The following is a 24,094-nucleotide window of genomic DNA, read 5'->3' as shown; positions in this document are numbered from 1 at the left end:
AGTCCAGGCCCCTCACTAACTAAGGGCCCCGTACAAGTCTCAGGTTCTCAATGACCTCACCTGCACACCTGGGGCCAACACTGCCTCACAGCCCCCGTGAAGCTCAGGAAGGCAGTACGGATGCCAAAGCATTAACACTGCTCAGAGCTCGGAACCCAATAGGCATTCGTGCCCCTGAATACCACTGCCTTTTAAAGGCAAAGAACAAGTTCTTGTGGATGACCTGGTGAGGGAGGGCTGGGGGAGCAGTGTTTCTCCAAAGGTGACCCTCAGGTCGCCTGCATCGTTGGCCCCACCCCCACCTCTAGGAGTCTGCACTTAGCAGGCGTTGCAGGTCGTACTGAAGCACAGTCAGGTTTGAGAACTGCCCCCCCCCGCCCTTCCTCCTCTGCTCTAACGCAGGAATTGGCCATGGATACGAGGGCAGATGGCTGGACATAGGTCCTCGCATTTTCTCAGCCAGTTTTATAGCAACTACGTGAAAACGACTCCCGTGGGACAGTGCTCATTGCCTGCCTGTGACTCACGAGTATGAAGAAAGCGCATCAGGGTTTCCAAAGACACTCGACATTTCGCTTCAGCATCTGAGCACCAAAAGTGTTCTTCACAAACCACACACACGCAGGCTGACGAGGAAGCACTGCTGGCAGGCTGCTGTGGGGAAACGGGATGCCCAGCGTTTGCTCAAATGATCGTTAATTGGCTTAAATGCTGGAAACTCAGGATACGTCAACATCCATAGTTTGAGCATCTCTTGTACATCGAAGGATTTTCCAATGCTTCTGTCCGGCTACGCCTTGCATTTATTTACTAACAACGTAGCGGCAACGGCACTGGACCGGGAGACAAGGGGTGCATGTGTCACTGGTGACGCTAGAGGCAGGACGACAGCAGGCATTCTGAAGTCGGGGCACGTGAGCCAGGGGCGGCTCTAGGGCCTCTGGATCCTGTGGAGCCACCACCCCAATTTGCATAGGAGCATGTCTGTTTTTCTTGGGACAGAGTCCACCCTTTCTTAGACTCTCAAAAGGCCCAGAACCCCCAATGGCTTCAAAATGATACAGACTAGATACTGTGAAGGCTCCTCCCGGCTCTAAGACTAAAGAAAACCAGTGTCCCAGCTCCTCTGGGGTCTAACCTGGATGGGCTGCCAACTTCACCTGGTTTCTGAAGCCACGAACGAACACTCCCTCTACACCACTTGCTTCCTCCGGAACGAAACGGGCCCTGCAGGGCAACGTTCTTCGCCCTGTACAAACCAGACTGTCCTTCCCCCAGGCGGGAGGGTTTAACTTGCTTTAATGTAGTCTGCCATCAAAACGGACGCAGACGTCTGCACGGCGCATTGGCTTCACAAACGTTAGTGGCGAGTTAATGCTTGTGTTACGCGTTGCACGTCGTTACACAGAATCCGTTGACCAGTGACACAGCTTTTGCAACATGGGCTAAACACCAAAATCGCGAATCATGGAACTTCTACTTAGCACACACAATCTACAGCAAACTTAAATACTAATCTATAATACCTAACTGGATCATTGGATCCATTGTAGTATTGTGCTTATTTATCTCAGAAGATAGGCAACTAGCAAAAATACACATTTCTTTTCCATTTCCCCACCCCCATATTACACTGTAAAAGAAATACATTATTCAGTGCACTTCCTAAGAAATAAACTTCCTCATAATCTCTCTCTATATATATCTATGCCAAAACAAAGGAAGAGCACAATGCAACTTTTAAGATTACCATTTAAAGCAAGAGAGGTATTAATGCTCCGGGATTATCGGAAGTTCAGCTATTTTTATCAACACCATCACTGGCTACGCATGGGAATCAAGGTCAGTGCACGGCTGCTTCAGGCAGTTTAAGGGGTCCCCTCCATCATCTGGAAGACTCCTGGGGCACCGACAGGTTTTAATTTCTGAGTATTGGCCTTCATCAGAGCGGTGGAAACTGCGTCACACACGAGTTTCCACCACCTGCCCGTCAACTCGTATTGGATTCAGAGGGAACAGACCTAAATGGCAGCAGGGCATCAGGGGAGATGATGGCTGGGAGAGCGTGTGTGAGGCACCCACAGCCTCCCCATCCCTGTGGATGCAAAGCCACGTCAACACACGTCAGAGCTGGGCTGTGTGCCGTCTTGTCTGAAGGAGGGAGGCAGCTCTCAGGTTCTAGGGACTTTGAATCAACCACAGCACCATATTCTAAGGACAGCTTCTGTCCTCACAAACTTGCCGTGATGGAATGATGTAAGTTTCTAGAACAAAGGAGATATTGCAACTTGGTAGCTTGTGGACTAAATGCAGCTGCAGAAGTGCTTAACTAGCAGTGCTGAGCATTTTTTTTTTAGTTTCTTGATAGTTAAAATGAGAATGTTTCTCATGAAAATTTGGATTTTATGAAAATTTGAGGAGCCAGTAACGTAGCTTTTGCATGGCAACAAGCAGCTGGAGCTGAACAGGAGAAGACGAGCCTTTTAAACAGGCTCGGGCAGTCGGGTTTGCTACGGGTCCATCACGCCACGTGACCAAGTGCCCGTCCTGCTCACCTGCGTGGCCAGTCGAGCTCCGTGACACCGGGGCTAGTGTGGCTCTGCCTTTTCATGAGCCCGAAGACCCGACTTCACTGGGCACGTCCCCATCTCCTTGGGGACAAGGCGCTCCTCTGGCTGCCCGGGGTCCGGACCCGTCCAGGTGCTTTGGGAGGTAATCTTAACGTGCATCTCTGCTCATCCTTTATGCTATATTGCAAACTCCAAAGATATGCTCACGCTGATATTTATGTGGTAAGTGTGTGTGTGTGTGTTAAACACGTAAAGGGGCGTGTGTCTATACAAATATATGAACACTTGCATTTAGGCAAAAGTTACACAGATGGAGACACCAGGTGCTGCCAGCCTGGAGAATAAGTGTAACAATTTGGTAAAACCTATATAATTCTGACTTACAATATTACAAAGAGTGAATTTTAAGTTATTGCTTTTTGATTACAGAATTAAAGATCTCATTCTGTTGCAAAACTGTTACACAAGAATGAGTAACCAGTTCCTATTCAAGTAACAGCAATCGGAACCAGAAGTTCCTCACACAACAGTAGAGGCCTGAAGACGTTTTCTGAATGGAGATGTGATTTCCTTCTATTCAAGAATTTATGCAGGAACCTGGGAGTGCCTTAATTTTTGAAAAGTACAAGAAAATCAGCACTCCAGCTACCTAATGATCAGGAGGCGTCTCACGGCTCTGGAAGGCTCCGACGTGCGGTGAGTTCACACCCACCTTCAGGACACCCACGCTACTCGTGCAGCTGGTGGTATTCAAGACAGTAAAAGAGGATTAGAAGCAGTTTGTTTTCAACATTCAGAATTCACAGAGGATCTCATTTTCTGCAATTAAACGAGCCGGTTTGTTTTTGCTGCAGAATCACATTCATATGGCAGTCTTATTTCAGGCACTTTTAAAACATGTTCATCTGGAATAAAAATCTGCATGAACCACTTCTGCATAATTAAAAATGAGTGTCAAGTGATTCCAGTCCCCCCAAAAGAGAGCAAGTCACCACCTGGTACTCAGCCACCTTCACATCATGGTGACCACCGAGCTGGAGACATCTTCGAGGTGCCCTTCGTAGCTTTATGGTACAAAGAGGTGAATCATAAAAATCCAAACTACTCAGTTTCTACTTAAAAAAATACAAAAAGATAAAATACACTCAATGTATTACACAGATGGTTTCAGCTACTATCAAAATAAATAACGTGATCTGACTCAGCGGTGACTCTGAGTGCCGGGACAGCGTCGGACGGAATGTTGAGTGTGGGGCCCCTCCCGGAGACTAGCTGCCGGTAGGCAGAAGGATCTCGACGTCCTTGCCATTGGCCACGACAGCATTCGCAGAGCAGCTGCTCGCCAGGTCTTCTGTGCCGGTCAACGGCGTCGGCTGGGAATGAGTTTTGGTCAGTGGAGCGGTAGTGGATGGAGAAGGAGCAAGGCCCGGCTTTTTGGGTGGGATGGGTGGAGGGTTGCCTCTCTCGGCTCTGGGGATGGTCGGGGACTTGATTCCCGGAGACAGGGGACTCAGAGGACTGGACACTTTCCCTGGTGTTGGTGAATGGCTGGCGTCACCTCTTGGGCTGGTGGTGTTGGCCAGGTTTCGATAGTCTGTGCCGAAGGGGGAGCTGTTGGGAGAGACGGGCTTGATGGGCCCTTGCTGGCTGGTGAATCTGGAGAGCACCTGAGTGACCGTGTTGCGGGCCAGCTGCTTGGCGGCAGAGTTGTCCATGAGGGTGGGGGACAGGTCCCTGGACGGGGGACTCTGCAGACCGCTGGCTTGTTGGTCCTGATCCGCTTGGGACTGGAATTTGTGCCGAGCCGCATGGAAGCGCTGGTTGATGCCTACCTGGTAGGATGACTGGTAGCCGGGGCTGCTGGCCGAGGACCCCAAGAGGCGCTTAGTTAGTACTGGGGACGAGCAAGGGGAGGATGTGAGAGAGGAGGACGCGGTGCTGCTGGGAGACAGTGAGCTCCCGCTGGAGGGGAGCTGACTCGGCGCTGGGACCAGACTCTCAGTCCCCACAGGACACCCACCGTTCTCCACCGCTCTCTCTTGGGCGGATCCCACAGACTTCTCCCGTGGAGCCACCTGGTTTTCCACACTGCTGCCCGTGATCAGCTCCTTGGCAGCATGCATCTCTGGGTCGAAATGGCCATTGGTTTTGGCATAAGAGAAAGTAGGAGTGGTGGGACCAGGCAGCCCGGTGATTGTGGCCTTGGCCGCACTGCTCCCATGGGTTCGTTCTTCCTGAACACTCTCCGTTTGGCAGAACACAGACGCTAGCCTGGGGGGCTCGGTCACTGTGCCTTTACATGTGGTTACTGGTTTCTTTAACTGCTCGTTAGAACCACTACGCTGGTGAGAAGCTTCTAGATCCCTCACGATCTTCTTCAAACTCTCCATCTCTTCTTTCAGAGTTTTGGTCCGGTTCTCTTCTCGGTTCAGTTTTGCTCTCAGTTGTTCCCTTTCGATGTCAAACTCAGACAACTGCTTCTCCACCTGGGCCTCCGTCTGCAAGCCTCGCTTCCTCTCTGCGGCCAGCTCCTCCTCCAGCTCGCTGACGCGGCCGCGCTCCTGCTGCAGCTGCAGGCTCAGCTCGCCGGCCCGGTGCCCCTCCTCGGCGGCCTTGCTGCTGGCCTTCTTGCACTCCAGCATCAGCATGGACGAGAGCTGCTTGTGGCGGGCGCGCTCCTCCTCCAGCTGACTGCACAGCTTCTTCTGCTCCTTCTCAAACTTTCTCACCTGGGACTTCTCAAACTCCAGCTAGGAAAGAATGCCACCACACATGCTGGTTAGAGTTGGGGAACGGAGCTACATGGAAAAAGAACTGTAAGGAGAGTGCTCTGGCCAGCTGTTCCTGGCACACAAGGCAACATGCAGGCCCTGTGCTTAGGTCGGGTGTCCTATAGTATCAGGACACCTACCACAAAACTGTGCACACTGTGGGTTTTTTGATCCTCACCCGAGGACATCTTTTCATTGCTTTTGGAGAGAGGGGAAGGGAGAGAGAGAAACATCGACTGGTTGCCCCCCGTACATGCCCGGACTGGGGATTGTGCACACGTGGACCACAGGTCACAAGCACCCACACCTGGGTGGGGACTCCAACCTGCAACCTTTGGGTCACAGCACGATGCTCCAACTGACTAAGCCACACTGGCCAGGGTCACACATTGTAACTTAATCTTTCTCTGATGATTTAGGAGGCGCCTCTAGTTCTTACCGAGCAGGGGTGTCAAACTCATTTTCACCGGGGGCCACATCAGCCTCGAGGTTGCCTTCAAAGGGTTGAATGTAATTTTAGGACTGTGTACATGTAACTACTCCTTAACTAGGGGCAAGGAGCTCGGTGCTGCTGCTGGGTAGAAACAAGGTGCCAGGCCAGATATCACAAGGTAGAGGGCCGGATCTGGCCTGCGGGCCTTGTGTTTGCCGCCTGTGTTATAGAGTCTCAGGGTTGTTAGTGGGAGTTCGAGCCATTGCTGTGTTTTAGGTGTGGCGAGTTCAGAGGATTAGAAGCAATCAAAACAGACAACAAAAAGCTATATAAACCAGATTTTGTGATGAATGCTGCTGAAAACAAAACTTTTAAATAAGCTTCAGTAACAATTCTTTCTGTTCTTAAAAACAAACACACATTAAATAGTTCCATTTAAATCATACTTTTTGCACAAATGCAGTCTGTTTTAATCATCATCTCAACCATATTAAAAGGGAAGGGTTGAAGGAACCCTTTCAGTATTTTTCAAACTGTGAGACCCATTAACGGATGGGGAAACCAATTTAATGAGTCATGACCAGAATGAGGACATGGTCACTGATTTTAGAGAGAGCAAGGGGGGTGGGGGGAGAAATATCGATGTGAGAGAGAAGCATCGACTGCTTGCCTCCAGTATACACCCCAATCAGGGATCAAACCCGCAACCGAGGTATGAGCCCTGACTGGGAATCGAACCTACAAGCCTTAGGTGTATGGGGTGACGCTCCAAGCAACTGAGCAATCCAGCCAGGGCATGACTGGAACTTTTAAAAGATAAACTGGAAGATAAAACATCAATGTGTATTGTAAGCAGTAAGGATGATGTGGGATTTCATGGTATTTTTGTTTCAGGCCTCTGTGTATATAACTGGGTTGTTAAATGTACTTCTTATTGGGAGTCTGAAGTCAGAAGAACTGTGAGTGTGTTCTATGGAACAACAGTCCCACAGTGAGTGATCTATATCAAAAAAGATCTTATGAGAACACAGAACTGTTAAACACAGGATACATTATATTTTTCTGGAGACTCATGATGTGCTTCTGCATCCTGAAACTGCTAAGAAACTGAAGCTAGAAACCTGCTTAACTTTGTTTAATCCAGTCATTCCCGGACTTACTTAACTATAAAGCCCTTTTTCTCAAGTTACGCCAATTCACACCCCGCAGGACTGTCTCTGAGAAATGCTGTTCTTGGCCAACCCTCTGCCTTAATCACCTGTTGAGTCAGGCGCTCTCGCTCCTTCTCCAGCATGTAGGTGACGTCATCTCCTTCAGCCGTGTCCTGGGCATGCCTCTGCCTTTCTTCCTCAAGGTCTAGGATCACCTTTAAAGAATTTAAGAAACAGTCATTTCCAAGTACCAAGGAATACCAGCTGTAATACAGTTAAATACTAAGAGCCTATCTAACTAAGCAACTGAGATGGTTCCCGAGTCAGAAAGATAAGGCATCCCAGGCAGAGCCCGCAGGAAGCTCCTTGTCTCGTGGGGTGAAAGGCAAGCGGGGTGCTAGCAAACAGTAAGGGGGTGCTTTACTGAGCCACACACAAAACGGCACGCGGACAGCAGAGGGCAATGGCACGTAATCAGCTGCAGGGCTAACAAGGTTTCAGGGAACTAACGGAGGACCCAGGAGAAGGGTGGTCTGGCGGCAGCAGGGGAGCGGACAGGCACAGGTGATGAGGCCGAACGGGACGGCGGGAAGCGGAATGCCGAGACGCTCTCCCCAAACGCACACATCATCGGGGGCACCGAAGAGAGGGCCCGGAACCAAACATTTGCAGTGGGGGGCATCCCAACTGTGCCCTGCTTCCTTACTAACGAAGATCATTACTAATTACACATCGTTAGGTAAGAGGGGAAAAGGCTCTTGATTTCGTGTAAAAAGGCTCAGTTACTGGGATGTTAAGTGGAGATTTTCCACACGGCCTTTTAGTTAACCTGCCTGCCCACTGCACTTCTCCTGACGCCAGCGGGTTAGGCCCAGTTTCAAGGAGAACACACACTGAAAGGGGCCCTCGCCGCGTCACGCCGCCTACTACTGGCCGCGCATGTCGGCCCTGTGCGAAGGGCAGTGGGCTCCGCAGTGGCTGCCGCTCACGCTACGGCGGGGCCAGGCAGGCGCAGGGCCAAGCTCTGACGCCCCAGAGGCCACGGCTCACAGTGTCTCCTCACTCACAAGTTTTATAAATGGAGGCACGGTATTTTCTGGGACATGAAACACCCCATTAAACACACAAAAAAATGAAACCGTTTTGGCATACTTCCTAAAGAAACACCCATCGGTTGCCTCATGCATGCGCCCCGACCGGGGATCGAACCTGCGACCTTTCTTTCAGTTTATGGGATGACACTCCAACCAACTGAGCCTCACCAGCCAGGGCCTCCTAAGTTTACTTTTACACGTAGAGTATTAGCAGTCAGGCACCTATGGCCCAGGCATACGCCAGAGCGTTGTCCTCTGCAGACACTGAACGGGCAGGCTCGGGATGGGGAAGAGCAGATGTGATGGGGAGTGGGGGTGAGGAAAGCAGGTTATGTTTGTGTTGGGAGGATGGGGAGGGTGGGGTGTAAGGCGACAAAACCCATGTCTAAAATAAAAGGAAGTGGTTAAGTGTCTAAAACTGATTGAACGAGAAAGCTGTTTGTTATTTAGAAATATGGGAGCCATCTACCCAAATAAATGGGCATTCAAAAACAGGGCTGTCTGCATACTGAGGGGCGGGGGTGGGAAGGGGTGGACCAGGAACCTCTACTTTTCACAATAAGCACGGCGACCACGTAGTTCACCGTCCAAACCACTCCTGAGAGGCGGACGGAGCAGGTACACTGTTAACTACCAGGCTGGTGGGCAGGCATAAGCTGGGTCTCTCAGGCAGGCTGGGATGCTAGGTACCCCAGTTATAAGCCTCTTGATTTCCAACAAAGTCAGTGTTCTACTTTAATAAAACACTGAAGATCAGACAGGCAGTTGGTTTAAACAGTTAACATTCAAAGAATCTTATGTCAAAATACAGTTTTAAGAATTTTGAATTATGCTCTGGCTGGTGCAGCTCAGCGCGGGCTGCGAACCAGGCATTGCAGGTTGGATTCCCAGTCAGGGCACATGCCTAGGTTGCAGGCCATGGCCCCCAGCAACCACCGCACATTGATGTTTCTCTCTCTCTCTTCCCTCTCTAAAAATAAATAAAATCTTAAAAAAAAAAAAAAGAACAGGAAATAAAGTTTATTTGTAAAAAAGAAAAAGAATTTTGAATTATTTCTAACTTCTCCCTTCCCCGATCGCCCGGAGCCACACGTCACCCCAAAGCCGCCCCTTCCGTGGGCACCACGGCCAGCAGCCCCTCAGCACAGCTCAGTGACTTCATGTGTGAAGGGGCACAGATGTCATCAGGCTCCTTCAGTAGACCAGAGGTTCCAGTGTGCTGGGTCTTGGGCCACTTTAGAATTCAATTAAAGATAATCTATAAAGATATTTCATAGAAATCTTCATTTTCTATAAAAATGCACAAGCTTTTGGCATTCTGGGTATTTTTAGGGGGATCATGAGACACCCGAGGCCCATGCGCGGCTAAGGACCTGCACTCTGGTCTCTCGTTCGGACTCGGTGAAGGGACAGAAGAGCCACGGGCAAGGCGCAGCCCTAGGCGACCTGTCTGTCCGAGGCATTCGAAGCGGAGGGCTCTCTAAGGGAGGTAACCAGGAAAGTGCACTAAGGATCATGACCCTGCAGCTGCTAACCCATCTTTTCAGAGTAAGTTGCTTCTTACTAATTGCGCTGATGTCCCCACTCGTTGGTATAAATCTAAACCAACAGTTAAAAAAAAATGCATAGTTTAGCCAAGCGTGCTTTACAGGCCAAATCTGAGTAGTAAATGATGAGACTGGGAATAGAATCCTAAGTGCTAGAATTCCAACGAGATGAGGCAAGCACAGGTCTGCTTTCCTGACCAGGGGCTGTGAGACTTGGAGCCACCCCCGCCTGCCCCTCCCCACCTCCCTAGCAGGGCAGCTCAGCTTGAAGGTGAACGCCCCTCGGGACTGTTTGTGTATGCTTTCATGAAGTAAAATGCCACAAAACTAAGAACTAGAAATAAATGAAAATAATCTTGCATGTTTACAGTCTGGTAAATTTTTCTCTCTCATTCCACAAATACCTGTTAATCTTTCTATCTATCACTTGAGTAAGCAAACAGAGACCGCTCCTTTCAGTTACAAGCTTGGTCAAATCCCAGTTTGCTGCCAAAGTTTGCAAGACCGAGAGCTGAGAAAACATACCGAGTGTTTGGAGTGTCGTATCAAGAAGGAATGCTGTCTTGAACGTGTCTGGCACACTCCCTAAAGTTAACACTTGCAGTGACCGTGTTTTCTCTCCTACCTCCTGGCCCTTCGGTGAGCTAAGGCTCTTTCGGAGACCTGTGGGACCTCCGAATGAACTACTTCAGAAGCTGGCAGCTGACGAGAAATCCCAGGCACTGTTGACGAGCCCCCCCCAAGAGTTCACGCGGCCCGTGCCCCCGGGCGGGCCCACCTTTCGGTGCCTGCTCTCGGCAGCGGCCAGCTGGGACAGCATGCGTTCCTGCATGTTCTTACACTGCTTCATCACCACCTTGAGAATCGAGAGTGGGTTTGTGCAGACTGGCTGCTTTTCGCCATCGTTCTTCTCCTTCAGGGTTTCAAAGTCTCGCTGCAGAGCCATTAAAGGGTCACTGATGTTGTACTTTCCATAGCGTTCTTCAATGAAGGTATCTCTGTGTTGGGCCTGGGAAAGAGAGAACAAGTTGCATGTTGCTCTTTAAAACAGTTTAGGAGGGGGATGTGCTAGTAGTTATACATTAAGGGCAGCGAGTTAGTATGCCTGTCACCTGCTGACCACAAATCCAGTGGGGCCATCATCTAAATGCAAAAACAGTTTCAGGATGGGCACAGCGTGAATATTAACGAGAACAAACACTACACAGAGCTACTACGTATTAGACACTGTTCTAAGCACTTACATGAACATGAACGTACTCAAATTTTACAGCCCTATCAGGTGCTATGATCCCCATTTTGCAGCTGAGAAACTATTATGGAGAGGTCAGGTAACTAGTTCTGGGTGACCCTGCCGGCAAGGGGTCAGGCTGGGATTCACACCCAGGCAGCCTGGTCCTAACACCCGGCCCCTTAACCACCCTGCTCACTGCCTCTGCTATGATGCTGTATGACCGACAGGTGCATCTGATCTTTTCTTCCTGAGGTGTAGCACCTGAATTTCTAAAACAGGCTACGCATGATGATTTTGTGAGTTCACATATTTGGAGACCCAACAAGGAGGCTGTAGATAAGTAAAGGATGCTAAAAATATTTTCGAGTCATGATCTGGGACTGTCTGTGATTTGTATGTACAGAACTTCACTTGGTGGGTCAGGAGGGCGGAGGCCCTTACAATGAAAGGCGCAGACAAATCCCTTCCAGCTGTTGTCAAGCCCCCGGCCGCCCACCCTTCGGTCTCTGTGTGGGCAGCTCTCTTCCACTCTCCTGCCTGTCCCCTTCAGGGGGGGAGTTTGAGGACGAGAGAGGGGGTGAGCAGGGAATGCGGGCTAGTGCTCAGAGTCTGGTCAGGGAGCAGAACACACTCTCAGGGCTCCTGCTCCTCTCATCTCGGCTGGGAAGGCCCTGAAGTCCTGCTTCACACGAGCACTGTTTGTCATGCGCAGGGGACGTAACAGCAATCACTTTACTGCACGGACCTTAAAGCTTCCGGAGACATTTTACCAAAAAAGTATTACTATAGCACTGAGGAAACTTTCTCGAAAATGCTAGCAGAGTACCAGATGATTTAAAGTTTCAAATGAAACCTAGTTAAGAAAATCACTGTCATTTATCAGTTAAAAAATTATTTCATCAGGAGCTCTCTTTTCCTTAGCACCACTGTCCACAAACAGGAGCCCGTTTGAAAAGGGAAATGCACAATTCAATGACTATGCTTAAGACAAAAAACCCTTAAAAAAAAACACCAAAAACCAAAAAAGCATGGAGTTTGTTTGACAAAGAAGTGTTTCAGTGCTGAAAATATGATGCTTCCTTTTTTCATTCAACAGTCCAGGTTCAAGTCCCGGGAGTCACAGACTATGCAGTAATACTAATGTGCATTGGTCCAACTGGCAAATGTTCAATGCAGAGTTGGAAGAGCTGGGTTTTACTTTTGTGTTGACAAAAAGATGGCATTGTTGGAGTATCTGGATAATGCCCGTGTACTGGAAATACAAAACGGGAAATTTCTGTGTTCCTTTAAGTTACTGATAACCATCTTCCTTACCTTATTGTGTGTGTGTGAGCAAGTGAATTAAATGGTGGAGGGACATGAAAGACAGATTCCAAGATAGAATCCTATTTTTTTTCCAGCTCCAAATTGAAAAGGAAATTTTCAGTAAAATTTCAAAATAAGCTCTAGTCCATTTAGAATGAAGACAAGATCCATTCCAGAATTGCCTGTTTATACTCATATGTTATTATTCTATTTAAAAATCACAGTGCGAATAAAATGAAAAAGCTAGTTTTCAGTTACACTTCGAAAAGCAACTGTGTTAAACAACATGGAACTCACCAATGTTTTCCTTTCTCCAAGAACGTCTATTTCTTTATGTTCAAGTATAAAAACATGAGCTTGATAACCAAAGATTTAATGAAAGTATCTATTTATAGCTACTAATGTCCTGGGGCAAATCCACAGTGAGAAAAGTGTTTGGACACATTTCTTATTCACAGTTACCATTTCTGTATGCTGAGTGATGGGGAGGGGATGATTAAGGGTACTGAAAATGGCTTACTAGGCAACCCCCCAAAAGAAAAAACCCCCTGCAAACCCGATTATTTTATGACCTTTTCTTTTTCAGAATACCGCGGAGAAAGTGGGGTGACAGAGCAGGAGCTGGGGGTACCATTCACGACCTTGACATCAGAGGTGCTGAGAAACCTTCTCTCAGGTTTGAGTATATAGTTAACTAATCCTTAAAAATATGACTTTTTAAAACCCACACTGTTATTACCCTGTATAGTTAATAGGCATCACTGAATTACGAGTAATGGGTGAGGAGCCTGTTTGGTGAGGGCTCAGGCTTCCGAGAACAGTCGTTAAGCTGCCTGTTTTCTCTTGAAGCACTTCGCAGTAATTCCATAATCACTCGCATAGTAATTACAAGTTGTACAAAATGGGTGGCTTTGCACATAAATGAAAAGAATCTGTGGAATAATCTAAAAAGGGCTCCCTGTCACAAAACAGTTCATTTAAATATGTTCTAACAGGCAAAGTGAATTCAAGGTTTGTATTTGTTATACCAAACGCTAGATTGGAAAATGACAGAGTATGGTATTTTTTCAACTAACTTAATGCCTCAATCAAGTGAGTTGTAAGGATGACAGGTTAATAGCACAGATAATAACGACAACAACCAAAAATAGATGTTAAGATTTGAAGAATGAAAGAAGAGCTTTATCGGAGATAAATGTTGGTTATCTGTTCCTGCGTAACAGGTCACCCCAAAATTTAGCAGCTTAAACAGTGAACGTTTTTTTATCTCATAAGATGCTGAAGGTCAGGAGTCTGGGAGGGGCCGGCCGGGGGGTTCTGGCCCAGGGCCTCCCGAGGCTGCAGCCCAGCTGCCGGCCAGCACTGCAGCGTTGGGTGAGCGTCGGGCGGTGAGCGTGGGCTAGTTCCCCACAGAGCAGGTGATGCAAGAGACAGTGACCGACACACCACGACGGGAGCCCCAGGGTTCCGATCGTTTGTAACAATCTGAAGTGACGTACCGTCACTTCTGCTGTCCTCTGTTGCTCACACAGACCCACCCTGGTCACCGAGAGGGGACGATGTACAGGTGGGACTGTCGGGGGCGGGGGGGGGGGGACCATTGGGGGCCATCTGGGAGGCTGGCGAGCATGAGGTGGATGACTCAGTCTGCCACCACCCGCACCCCAGTGTGAATTTAGTGACAACCGTCAAGGCTGAGTTTTAGTACTTTAATGGTATGTCGGCTACTTCATAAAAAACCGTAAATGATCTTGATGTGACTTTTGGGGGGAGGAATTCATTAATATAGCTGACATCCATCAATTTCTTGTAATTTATTATTTTCACTTCAATGACAATATATATTTTAATTGTACAGAAATTCCTACGTTGTCAGAAAGCATAATGCTTTTTAGTTTCAGACGACAGGAAAATAACTGGCTGGTTAGACAGATTCAATTATACAGGGTGTTCCTGCAGCAGACAAAACACACCAGTCACCCAGTACTCACTCATCCCCACCGTCACAGGCTGAGTGAAACACACCACTACCGGAAGCTTAAAACAAAACCACATGGGATCTTGGAGTCTGCCACGCTCACTCTCCAAAAATTTCAGCTTTGCTCTGACAAACTTCAAAAAGAAACATGAAGCAGTCACCTCCTCTCCCCTTTCCAATATTATTTATACTATTACAGGAAATTAATCTCTTTATTCTCTGGATGATAATCACCAACATGAAAGCGGTCCCACATCTAAACGTGAAGAATTAAGGTCTATTTAACTGGGGCTTATATTCAAGTACAAGGTTCTATGTTCAAGAGTCAGGCTGGTACCATGACTGTATTAGAATGTATTTTTGTCTGGGCCCTGGCTGGGTAGTTCAGTAGGTTACAGCATCATCCTGATACGCCAAGGTTGTGGGTTCAATCCCTGGTCAGGGCACATACAAGAATCAACCAGTGAACGCACAAATGAGTGGGACAACATATCAGTGTTTCTCTCTCTCTCCCCCGCTTCCTCTCTCTAGAATCAATACAATTTTAAAAAGTAAAAAAGTAAATTAAAGAAAAAGGAGTGAATCTTTGCCATTTACTGAAAATTCTAAAGTGACACTTTAAATTATCAAGATATACTTTGTGTCTTTGAAAGTACCTGAGTACTTCCTCTATGCTAGAGATCAGAAAGACAAAAGAACATAATTTCAAGATGATTTTACAAAAGCTACCAAAAGCATGTTAAAAGGAATCCTTTTCACACAACTTGAATCTATTAATGTTCAAATAATTTACACCCTAGAGTCCTCGATGAGCTATAAATAGCTTCCTGAGCAACAAGAAATAAAGCAACCATTCTGGATAGAGATAACATCATTACAAGGGTACCCTTTGTTCCGGAAATTCCTTTCACTTGCTGAAGTAAGACTAGATTTTAATATTTGACAGTATCGATAAAAGAGGATTTATCCTCACTTAACTGAACTTTAATATTTGAAAAAAGGTACAAAATTTAACAGGGGAGTAAAAAGCAAGTATTTTCATGATTTAAAAAATATTTCCAATATCTTACTGAAAATCAGCGCTCCTTCCATTTCACCATAAATGCTGTATTCTCAAATCTAGCCTTTTCCATACGTTTAGTTTCTCGAATCGGCTTTAGCTCTAGAACCTAAGAGGACTGGGGCTGGAGCCGGCTGCACTACTTCCTGCCTGTGCGAGCTCCGGCAATTCCATTCCTCTCCCAGTACCCCAGCTTACTCACTGTAAAATCAGAGTAACGGTCCACCTATAGGGTTATTATAAAAATTAAATGAGTAATGGAAGATGCTTCCTATAGTATTTGGCACAGAGTAAGCACTATAAATAGGAATGAATTATTTAACAGCCAGTTTAGAATACTGGCTTTCCTTTATCGTGGGCCCAATGACTATACCTACCCATGCAGATGAAAGATTCTGTAAAACTGGACCGAGGCAGGAAATCTTCATTTAAAAAGCGAAACAGAATCCACCAATCCCCAGATAACTCCAAAGTAACACACCACTGAAAGTAGTTCCTGGCTGTTCGGGAACCGTGACAACCAGTAACTACCTACTCATTTAGCAATTAGCCCTGAACTGCTCTGTGACATTCTGTATCTATGTATGTGGAATTAGTATTTATCTCCTGCATTACAATTGAACAGTCCCCATTTATCTTTTTTCCTTCCTGCCTAAATTATAAGCAGCTCAAAGAAGCATTTCTCACATCTTTCTTCTTCTGCATCCTATATTTCGCTGAAGCCCAAGACACTTAACACGTTTACTTTTCAGCCTCTTTCCTCATGTCTCCGCCTCTCCTTACTCTCACTATTTTTGGAGGTCAATATTTTACTTCACTGTTAGTAAAATCTGATTTACTTAGTACAATCACTTAAAGGCGGCAATTTTCAACCTTTTTCATCTCATGGCACACATAAAGTAATTGCTAAAATTCTGCAGCATAGCCAAAACCTGTTTCTGCTCACCTGACCCCCCCAAAAATGTAAGTATGAGAGGGGACCCTGGAGTTATCTTCTAGACGGCGGGTCCCTTGTCTTTCAGGCTTCCCCCACTAGGAGAGTGTTCCAGGAACCCATCTGTATCAGTGGACCAGCTGGTGGTGTGGTGAGAGGCTGCACTTGGCTTCAGTGAATTTTTTTTGAACACTTGGAAGTGTTTGCCCATTTCGTGAGGGGTGACTTACGAGCGCACCTGCTGTTCTGAGTGTTGAACAGTTTTGGACTAAAAACAGCATGACCTCGGCCTCACCCTCCCTATTCACCTGATCTCAGCCCAAATGACTTTTTTGTTTCCCTGGATGAAAAAAGTCCTGAAAGGGAAACATTTTGCTGATGTGGAAGAGGTGAAACAGCACAGTACTAAAAGGCATCAAAATTGGCAAGTTCAAAAACTGTTTTGAGCAGTGGGAAAAAACGCCCCGATAGGTGTGCATTGAATTAAATGGACAGTACTTTGAAGGTGACTGAAATTTACACGTAAGAATAAATACACCACTTTTAATAAATAAATTCCATTTCGGGGGGGTCTCCCTCATATATCTTGGTCCATTCACACTGAATGGCTACTGTTGGGTTGACTGCTGTCATTTTTTAATTGGACAGTCTACGGGAAAAGAGGCCAGTGCCCCTGACTAAACAGTCAGGTGCTGCATGTTTCAAACACTCTTGTGGCACACCAGTTGACAATCGCTGACTTGAGGTATTATCGATTTACACATTTAGCAAACTGACTCTGAAGTAAAACGAGTTTCAGAGATGCCCTCTGAAGTCAGTCTGCCTGCACAGACACTTGTAAAAGCAATCGCCTACAGAGGGACAGACGACTGTGTATCATCACTGGACCGAAGTGGACGACACTCGTCTGGAGACTGACGATGGCAAGGGTAACGGTGAGGGTGACACAAATAGCTACACGTGTGGCGCTTCTGGCTCGCGGGCGGCTGGGTAACAGCAGAGGGGTACGGGTAAGCAGCGCAACGCAGCTGCTTCAACAGGCGAACCCCAGGGAGCCCTGTGCAACTCCTGGTAGAAAAGGAATACATGCGGTTGAAACGAGTTGCAGGTAAGCTCTGGGCTGGGTCTGCGACGTTTTCAAATGGGGAAGAAACGTGTAAAGGGACTCAACAAGTCCTGAACAAATTAATGCTCCGAGTATAAACTAAGGATTTTAAGTATAATTTTAAATGATGCATTAGAGCCTAATCTCTTTGGCCAGGAGACCGTATATCTCTTAAAATGGGAGTGGACACCTGCCTCATAACACCCACAGCCAACAGGTGGATCACAGGCCTGGAGACCAAGTAGGAATGGCCAACAGCACGTGAACTAGGGCTCGCCTCCTCGGGGAGCAGCGCGGTGGACGTTGAGGCCGTGACAGATACCCCACCCAGCCCCGAGAGAGGGTGAGGCTGAAGGCCGGCCACGCCACACGCCGAAGGGACGCGGAGCGACCGGCGCACGCACACACTGCCGGTGGGAGCACAAGTGGTGTGACTGTTTGCTCTGGAAACTAATCTGCACGTTTCTCATAAAGGCAGAAAAACGCCTACCTGCAATTCCACCTCTTAAGTATTTATCCAAAATAAATGAAAACACATATCCACACAGAGACCTTCACACAACTGTCCACAGCAGCTTCATTCATAACAGCCCCCAAAGGAAACAATTAAATAAATTATCAGTCAACAGAAGAGAGAAATAAAATGTGATGCATTCAGACAATGGAATACGATTCAACAATGAAAAGGAGTTCCTGATGAGCCCGAAAGTTACCATACTGAACAACAACAAAGCCAGACTTCAAAGAATACATTCCGTGTGACTACACTCTAAGAGGCCAAATATCTGAATTATATCTTTAGTTTATTTATTTTATTTTTTAAAAGATTTTATTTATTTGTTTTAGAGAGAGGGGGAGGGAGAAAGAGAGGGAGAGAAACACCAATGTGTGGTTGCCTCTCGCACCCCCCCCCCCCGCCACCAGGGTCCCGGCCTGCAGCCCAGGCATGTGCCCCGACTGGGAGTTGAACCGGTGACTCTTCAGTTCACAGGCCGGCACTCAGATCACACCAGCCCGGGCTGAATTATATCTTTAGTTTAAAAATATAAAATATATAATGAGCATTAAAGGGAAAATTAAGTTATATGTAATATATACTTTATAGACGGTGCTTCGGAAACATGGGAAATTGAAACCAACATAGTTTTAGTAACAATAACAGTAGCAGAAAGGACAAAGGAGGGTTAACACTGGAGACCTTGCTGCCTGCCCAGCAGAGCACAGAGTGTTGCATACCCAGCTGACCCGAGCAACATTCCTCTGGAGGTTGGCGCTCTGTCTGCACTCCAGAGAAGAAACCGCGTCACCGTGTGGCTCCCCTAAGGTCACGGAGCCAGCGAGGCAGTGGAGGGGAACAGGGAGCAGTGTACGGTAGGTGCTGACCAAGGTAATGGGTTGAGTGATGCAGAAACAGAGCTCCCCAGGATTATACGGTGAGTGCTGTTTTGAGAAGCTTCTTTTGGCAGAAGAGCACAGGTGTGTGTGTGTGTGTGTGTGTGTGTGTGTGTTGGTTGTCCCCTGGGTAACACTATAAAGTCTATTTTCACTGTGTCCCTGCCAAGCAAGTCTGAAAAATGTTAGAGTAGAATGAAGAAGAACCCAAAAGCCTGACTCCTGGACTTATGATTTTAACCAGTTTAAGCTATGATAAATACGTAATAGCTAAAAGTAATATATAATCAGTACAATTCTTTCATTTTAAGCTAATGAGTGTGATAAAAGTATACAAACCAGAATGTCAGCCTAAGAGCAAATACACAAAACATAAAGAACAAAACACAAACAACGATCTCTCCGTGTTATCAGGGTTAGACAGCCGAAGCCAGCACGGTCGAAGTCTGGGAAAGCCATCTGGGCTGCGGGCACATGCTTGGAATGCTTTGCTCGGACACTTACAGTGTGCCGGGCACTAAACACGCTAGATGGTGTGGGCCATGATCTGGGGTGCAGATGTGACGAAAGTTAAGATGTAGTCCTCTGCTCTGAAGGAGCTTAAAATTTGCCAGGCAAGTTTAACGCCTAACAGCAGAAATAAACAAGTTGCCTCTGCTTGTTAAATGCTTTAGAAACAGCAACACCTACGCTGAGAGGAGCACCGAGCACGGCCTGTTTGATCAGAACTTTCTAAGACTCAGACCTCACACACTCATAAGGGAAAGGAAGGAAAAGGCCAACCCTGGAAGTGGGCGGGCTCTGGCAGACAAATGGGACCATCAGCAATTTAATGAATCACAGGAAACGCCACGAGGTTGATGGGGCATGCAACCCAAAACTGTCTGAGGTGCACCCACAGGGAGCCAGCCTGCAGGCTGTACCCGGCTGCAACACTTGAAGCAATGGTCACCTCGAAAAGCCTCCTCCATCAGTGACGGGCTCAGGCTCTCCCGCCCGCTGTGCAACGACACTGCAGAAGCTAACGCCAAGGGTAAAGTGGTAAAAAAGAGCTCACTAAAGGAGCTGTGAAAGAATATCTTCTTCCTCTAGTAGGGGGTTCTGGGGGGGAAAATGTACAGTTGTGGGATGGGCCTTAACTTTAAAGGTTTGTTTCAAGCAAGACTCCTCAGCTGCACACACAGACTGCTGCTCCGAGAGAGCACGGCCAGGAACCAGCTGCTCGAATGCAAGGTCCTGGGGAGCGGGTCCTGAGCCTGGCTGAGAAGCCGGAGTGCTCCCAGGTAGAAGTTTATTAAGTAACCAGGAGTAGGGAGCTCGTGGGGTAGAGGAGGGTGCAGGGGCACGTCGGGACAGGGTGGAATGAGGACACAGGACCCATGTGGCTTGCAGCCACAGCACGGGCTCCGGGAGCAAGATGCCAGGGCAGCACAGGGAAACGAGGACCGGGCTACCCTACAACCCTAGTGACAGAAGGCAGAACCGAGGATCCAGGATGACATACGAAGAGAGCGAGTCAGCAGCTGGAAAGGTGGCAAGTTCTATGGCCACCGCGGCCTTCTACAGAGCTGGCTGGCTGGCCATTCAGCTTTACCCAGCAGTCACACAGGTAGACCGCGACTCAAATTAGAGAAGGACTGTTTTCCTTCAAGAACAGAGTGGGAAGAGGGGTGAGGAAGGTAGGCCTGAAAAGTGAATGGCAGGCATACGCGCACCGCGGGTGTCTCATGATCACCGCACAGGTGGACTGGCAGTGCCCATCGCTGCAGCGAGGCGCAGCGCGTATGGCCAGGTCAGGCGTGCTCCAAGTCGGCCACGGACGCTGTCACCTCCAAGCAATCCCACCCCACGACTGCCCTCGTCTTCCCAGTGGGTTGGTTGTGCACGGGCCAGAGGAAGGGAGGAGTCCCCTTTGTTAGGAGACACATGAGCTCCTCCTTTGCATCCCAGAGGGTGGTCACCCGGTTAGGAAACCGCCAACGACATCGAGGACAAGAACGGACAACCGAGACCCCTCCCCCATTTCAGCCTCCCAAGGGACAGGCGGTCTGGCTCTATCTAAGCTTCCGAGACTCCGTCTCAGCATTCTTTTCCTTCCTGACTTCTGGGTCTGATGTCAGTTGTCCCACCGATGGAGGACACTACCCGGAAGGAAGGACAAGAGACTGAAGGGAAGCTTTTAGAGGGAGAAGAACGCAGTTATCAGTCTGGAAAGCGGACGGAGGAGGGTGATGGAGATCTGGGCAAGCCCGGAACACAGCAAGCACCAGAGAAACGGGGGAGGAGTGACGGTGTCCCCAGCCGTCCCCAACCGTCCCCAACCGCAGAGCGAGAACGTGCGAGATTCAGAGGGATGCCTCTGAGGCGTCTGGGAAACAATGTTTTTAGGTGCATATCTAGGTGGACGAAGAGAGACAGGCAACATTATACTCTTAAAAACACACTATTTTCTCCAAGGCGTACAGAGCTCCCGTTCCTCCCCGTCGGGAAATGCAGGTGATCACACCCCGACCTGGCAGGAAAGGGCTCCGGGGGAAAACGGGAGTCGAAAGCTAGAATACAGTTTCTGGTGTTTTTAGACCAGTGCAAGCACAGCGTGAACCGAGGCACACATCCCAGTCACTTGGTTTCCTTTACTACAAATGTGGAAACAAACACAAGGCAGTGACTTCCTGTCCGAAGAACAAGTTGTTCCTTCTCAGTGAGGGGGTGACACGCAGCCAGTGTCACTGGGTGAGAGCTGTCAACGACAGTGAAAGTTACGGAACTGTATTTCTATCGCTAACCTTTCTTCTCAAAAACACGAACTGATAAACAGCAGTCTACTTTGAGCCTTAACTGCCAGCGCATTCAAGTTAGACGTAAAGGCCCTGAACTTCCTTCCCACAACAGAACGCTTCTGAAGCACCGACTAGGTTCTAGGTATTCGGGACGCGGTGCTGACCAAGGTTACGTGCCCGTCCCTTGTGGAGCTTACGTTTAATGACAAAAGAGAAAAAAAAGAAATATTAGACTGAGAGAAAGAAAACAGATGAAATCCCTATAATCTGTGATGTTTCTCAGCATGAACAAACAGCCTCATATTATCACTAATTGAGTACAGACAGAGAGAGAAACCACATTAAGCATGATTCAATTCTACAAAAATTTATTGGGTATAATGACGGGAGAGGCTCTGTGTATGAAGTCTCCAATCAGTAAGAACAAGCATATATTCATTTCTACCAATGAATTCAGTCTTTTGTTGTGCTGTCTAGCACGGTAGTTTTAAAAGTCATGCATTCGTAGACCTCACTGGGTACAGCTGGCTCTCTGAGACAGAAGATTCTCTTTGCTGCTAAATGATGGAATATTATTAACTAAACATAAAAATGAAAACAGGAAAAATACTTTTGAAAGGTGGCAGGTGTCCTGCTATGATAGTTTCTTGAAATTTTAATCATGTAGCTGCTTACATACTGTCAGCCTTATTTAATCTGAGTCCCTGTCCTGTGCAAAGATCTGCTAGGTCTCCTGTACAAAAGCAGAATTTGAAAATTAGTGGGAATGGACTTTTTGCTCTTTTGGGAAGAAAATCAGAGATATGGAAATAACACGTCCTTCCTAGACATGCTATGCTTGTCTCCACTTCTTTAACTATACTCTGCAATTAATACAGATGATGTGAAAAGTAAAAATACTCAGCAGTAATGACAGTAAATGTTTCCTTAGTTTCCTGCTATCCCACTGCTCACACTGTGATTCTTAAACGGTATGACTGTGCAGTAGCATACTATGCAACCATTAAAGAGAATGAGAGATAAATCTCCATGGGCAACATTCTCCAAGATATAATAAGTGAAAAATAAGAGAAAGAACATTGTGTGTAGTTTTTTTTTTAAAAAAGTTGCAGCCCTGGCTGGTGTAGCTCAGTGGATTGAGTGTGGGCTGCGAACCAAAGTGTTGCAGGTTCGATTCCCAGTCAGGGAACATGCCCTGGTTGCTTCTCTCTCTCTCTCTTTCTCCCTCCCTTCCCTCTCTAAAAATAAATAAATAAAATCTTAAACAAAAAGTTGCAACCAGTGAAGCCCGAACTGTATCTCACAAAGCCTCTTCCTTCCCCTCCGGGCAGGGCTCCCTTGGGGAGGGCGAGGCTCCCCCCTCGGTGCCCCGGGAAGGGGATGAAATCAGTGACAGGGAAGAGCCAGGTTGGGTGCCCGGGTGCTGGGCAGAAAAGAGCCAAAGGAAAAAACAAAGGCTGACGGTAGGTATGGGTTGTTTATAAGTCGGGTGTTTATGAAGAAAGAGGATTGCATTCTTATGTAACTAAGCCTCCTGGTTCCATTCAGAAAAAACTCTGAGCCCCCATATGTAACAGTTAACACTTAAAATAATTGTATGGTATCAGCTACTTGCTATACAACCTTTTATCACATGCCACTGTTCACATTACGAATGGTGGCATGTAGGGGTTCAAGGTGCCAGAAGAAATAGGCAAATTTCTCATCTAACTGACACCTTCCCGGGGCCTGTTTTTCTTACGCCTCTGGGCAAAGAGAGGAGGAATTCTGCTTGTAACATGCTGCCTATTTCGAGGACACTCGATCCTCCCGCAGTTGCGGAGAGGTTTCAGCAAAGATTACAGCAGCCGGGAGTTTCATCGCACCCATTCAGCCTCAAATGAAAACAAATAAAAAAGGGAAATGGCTCATTCCTGTTACTCTGACTTCCTCTTATTGTGTCTTCCTTGCATGTGTTTGCCTTGTGATTTGGGATTAATCAGGGGTTATTTCTGGTTGACCCCCTAAAAAGAAGAGAAAGGAAGACAAAATTCAATTGGCAAGTGGATTCTAAAATTTGTAAGGATCACGAACACCCAAAACAACACAAGCCGGAGGATTAACACTACCCGGTTTTCAGGCTTACCGTAAGGCCACAGTAATCCAGACGACGTGGTACTGGCATCAAGGCAGACAGACAGACCAATGGGACAGAGCAGATTCCAGGAATAAACCCACAAATATATGAGACACTGACTGTGACACAGGGGCCATGGCCGTTCTACAGAGGAAGACAGTCCTTTCAACAACTGGGCTGGAACAATCGAATGTCTACATGCAAAAAAGGGGGTTGGATTTTGATCCACGTGTTGTACAATGTAACAAAATTATGCCCTGACTGGTGTGGCTCAGTGGATTGAGTGCAGGCTGTGAACCAAAGGGTCACCAGTGTGATTCCCAGTCAGGGCACATGCCTGGGTTGTGGGCCAGGTCCCCAGTGTGGGGCATGTGAGAGGCAACCACACATTGATGTTTCTCTCCCTCTCTTTCTCCTTCTTTTTCCCCTCTTTTAAAAATGAATAAATAAAATCCTTTCAAAAAAGTCTATTTATAAAAACAAAACAAAACAAAAAACCCAAAAGTATGTTGTACCACATAACAAAATTAATGAAAGTTGTATCACAGACCTAAGTGTAAACGTTAAAGCTATAAAATTATAGAAAATAACATAGACGAAAATCTTTCTGACCTTGGTTTAGGC

At 47.3% G+C, this 24,094-nt stretch overlaps 2 protein-coding genes across 5 annotated transcripts in view; one reads left to right on the top strand and one right to left on the bottom strand.

Moving 5' to 3' along the window:
- ST7L (suppression of tumorigenicity 7 like) overlaps positions 1-12,881 on the top strand; it is a 115,970-nt gene extending 103,089 nt beyond the window's left edge. Inside the window, exon 15 of the mRNA XM_036015292.1 lies at positions 12,692-12,881. Within this exon, the coding sequence (XP_035871185.1) occupies positions 12,692-12,715 (24 nt within the window). The 3' untranslated portion in view covers positions 12,716-12,881. The remainder of the gene's footprint in view (positions 1-12,691) is intronic.
- The window catches only part of CTTNBP2NL (CTTNBP2 N-terminal like), a 46,342-nt gene continuing 23,529 nt past the window's right edge, over positions 1,282-24,094 (bottom strand). For 2 of the 4 annotated variants that reach the window (XM_028502665.2, XM_036015288.1), the window contains exons 4-6: positions 10,345-10,575; positions 7,033-7,140; positions 1,282-5,320 (exon numbers count right to left, since the gene is read on the bottom strand). In XM_028502665.2, the coding sequence (XP_028358466.1) occupies positions 3,839-5,320; positions 7,033-7,140; positions 10,345-10,575 (1,821 nt within the window). In that variant the 3' untranslated portion in view covers positions 1,282-3,838. The remainder of the gene's footprint in view (positions 5,321-7,032; positions 7,141-10,344; positions 10,576-24,094) is intronic. The other 2 variants (XM_036015290.1, XM_036015289.1) reach the window with 1 other exon arrangement.

The sequence above is a fragment of the Phyllostomus discolor genome, chromosome 14, assembly GCF_004126475.2.
Source record: "Phyllostomus discolor isolate MPI-MPIP mPhyDis1 chromosome 14, mPhyDis1.pri.v3, whole genome shotgun sequence".
Lineage (NCBI taxonomy): Eukaryota > Metazoa > Chordata > Mammalia > Chiroptera > Phyllostomidae > Phyllostomus > Phyllostomus discolor.
Note: the sequence above shows the minus strand (reverse complement) of the source record. Positions and strands in the feature narration are given on the sequence as shown.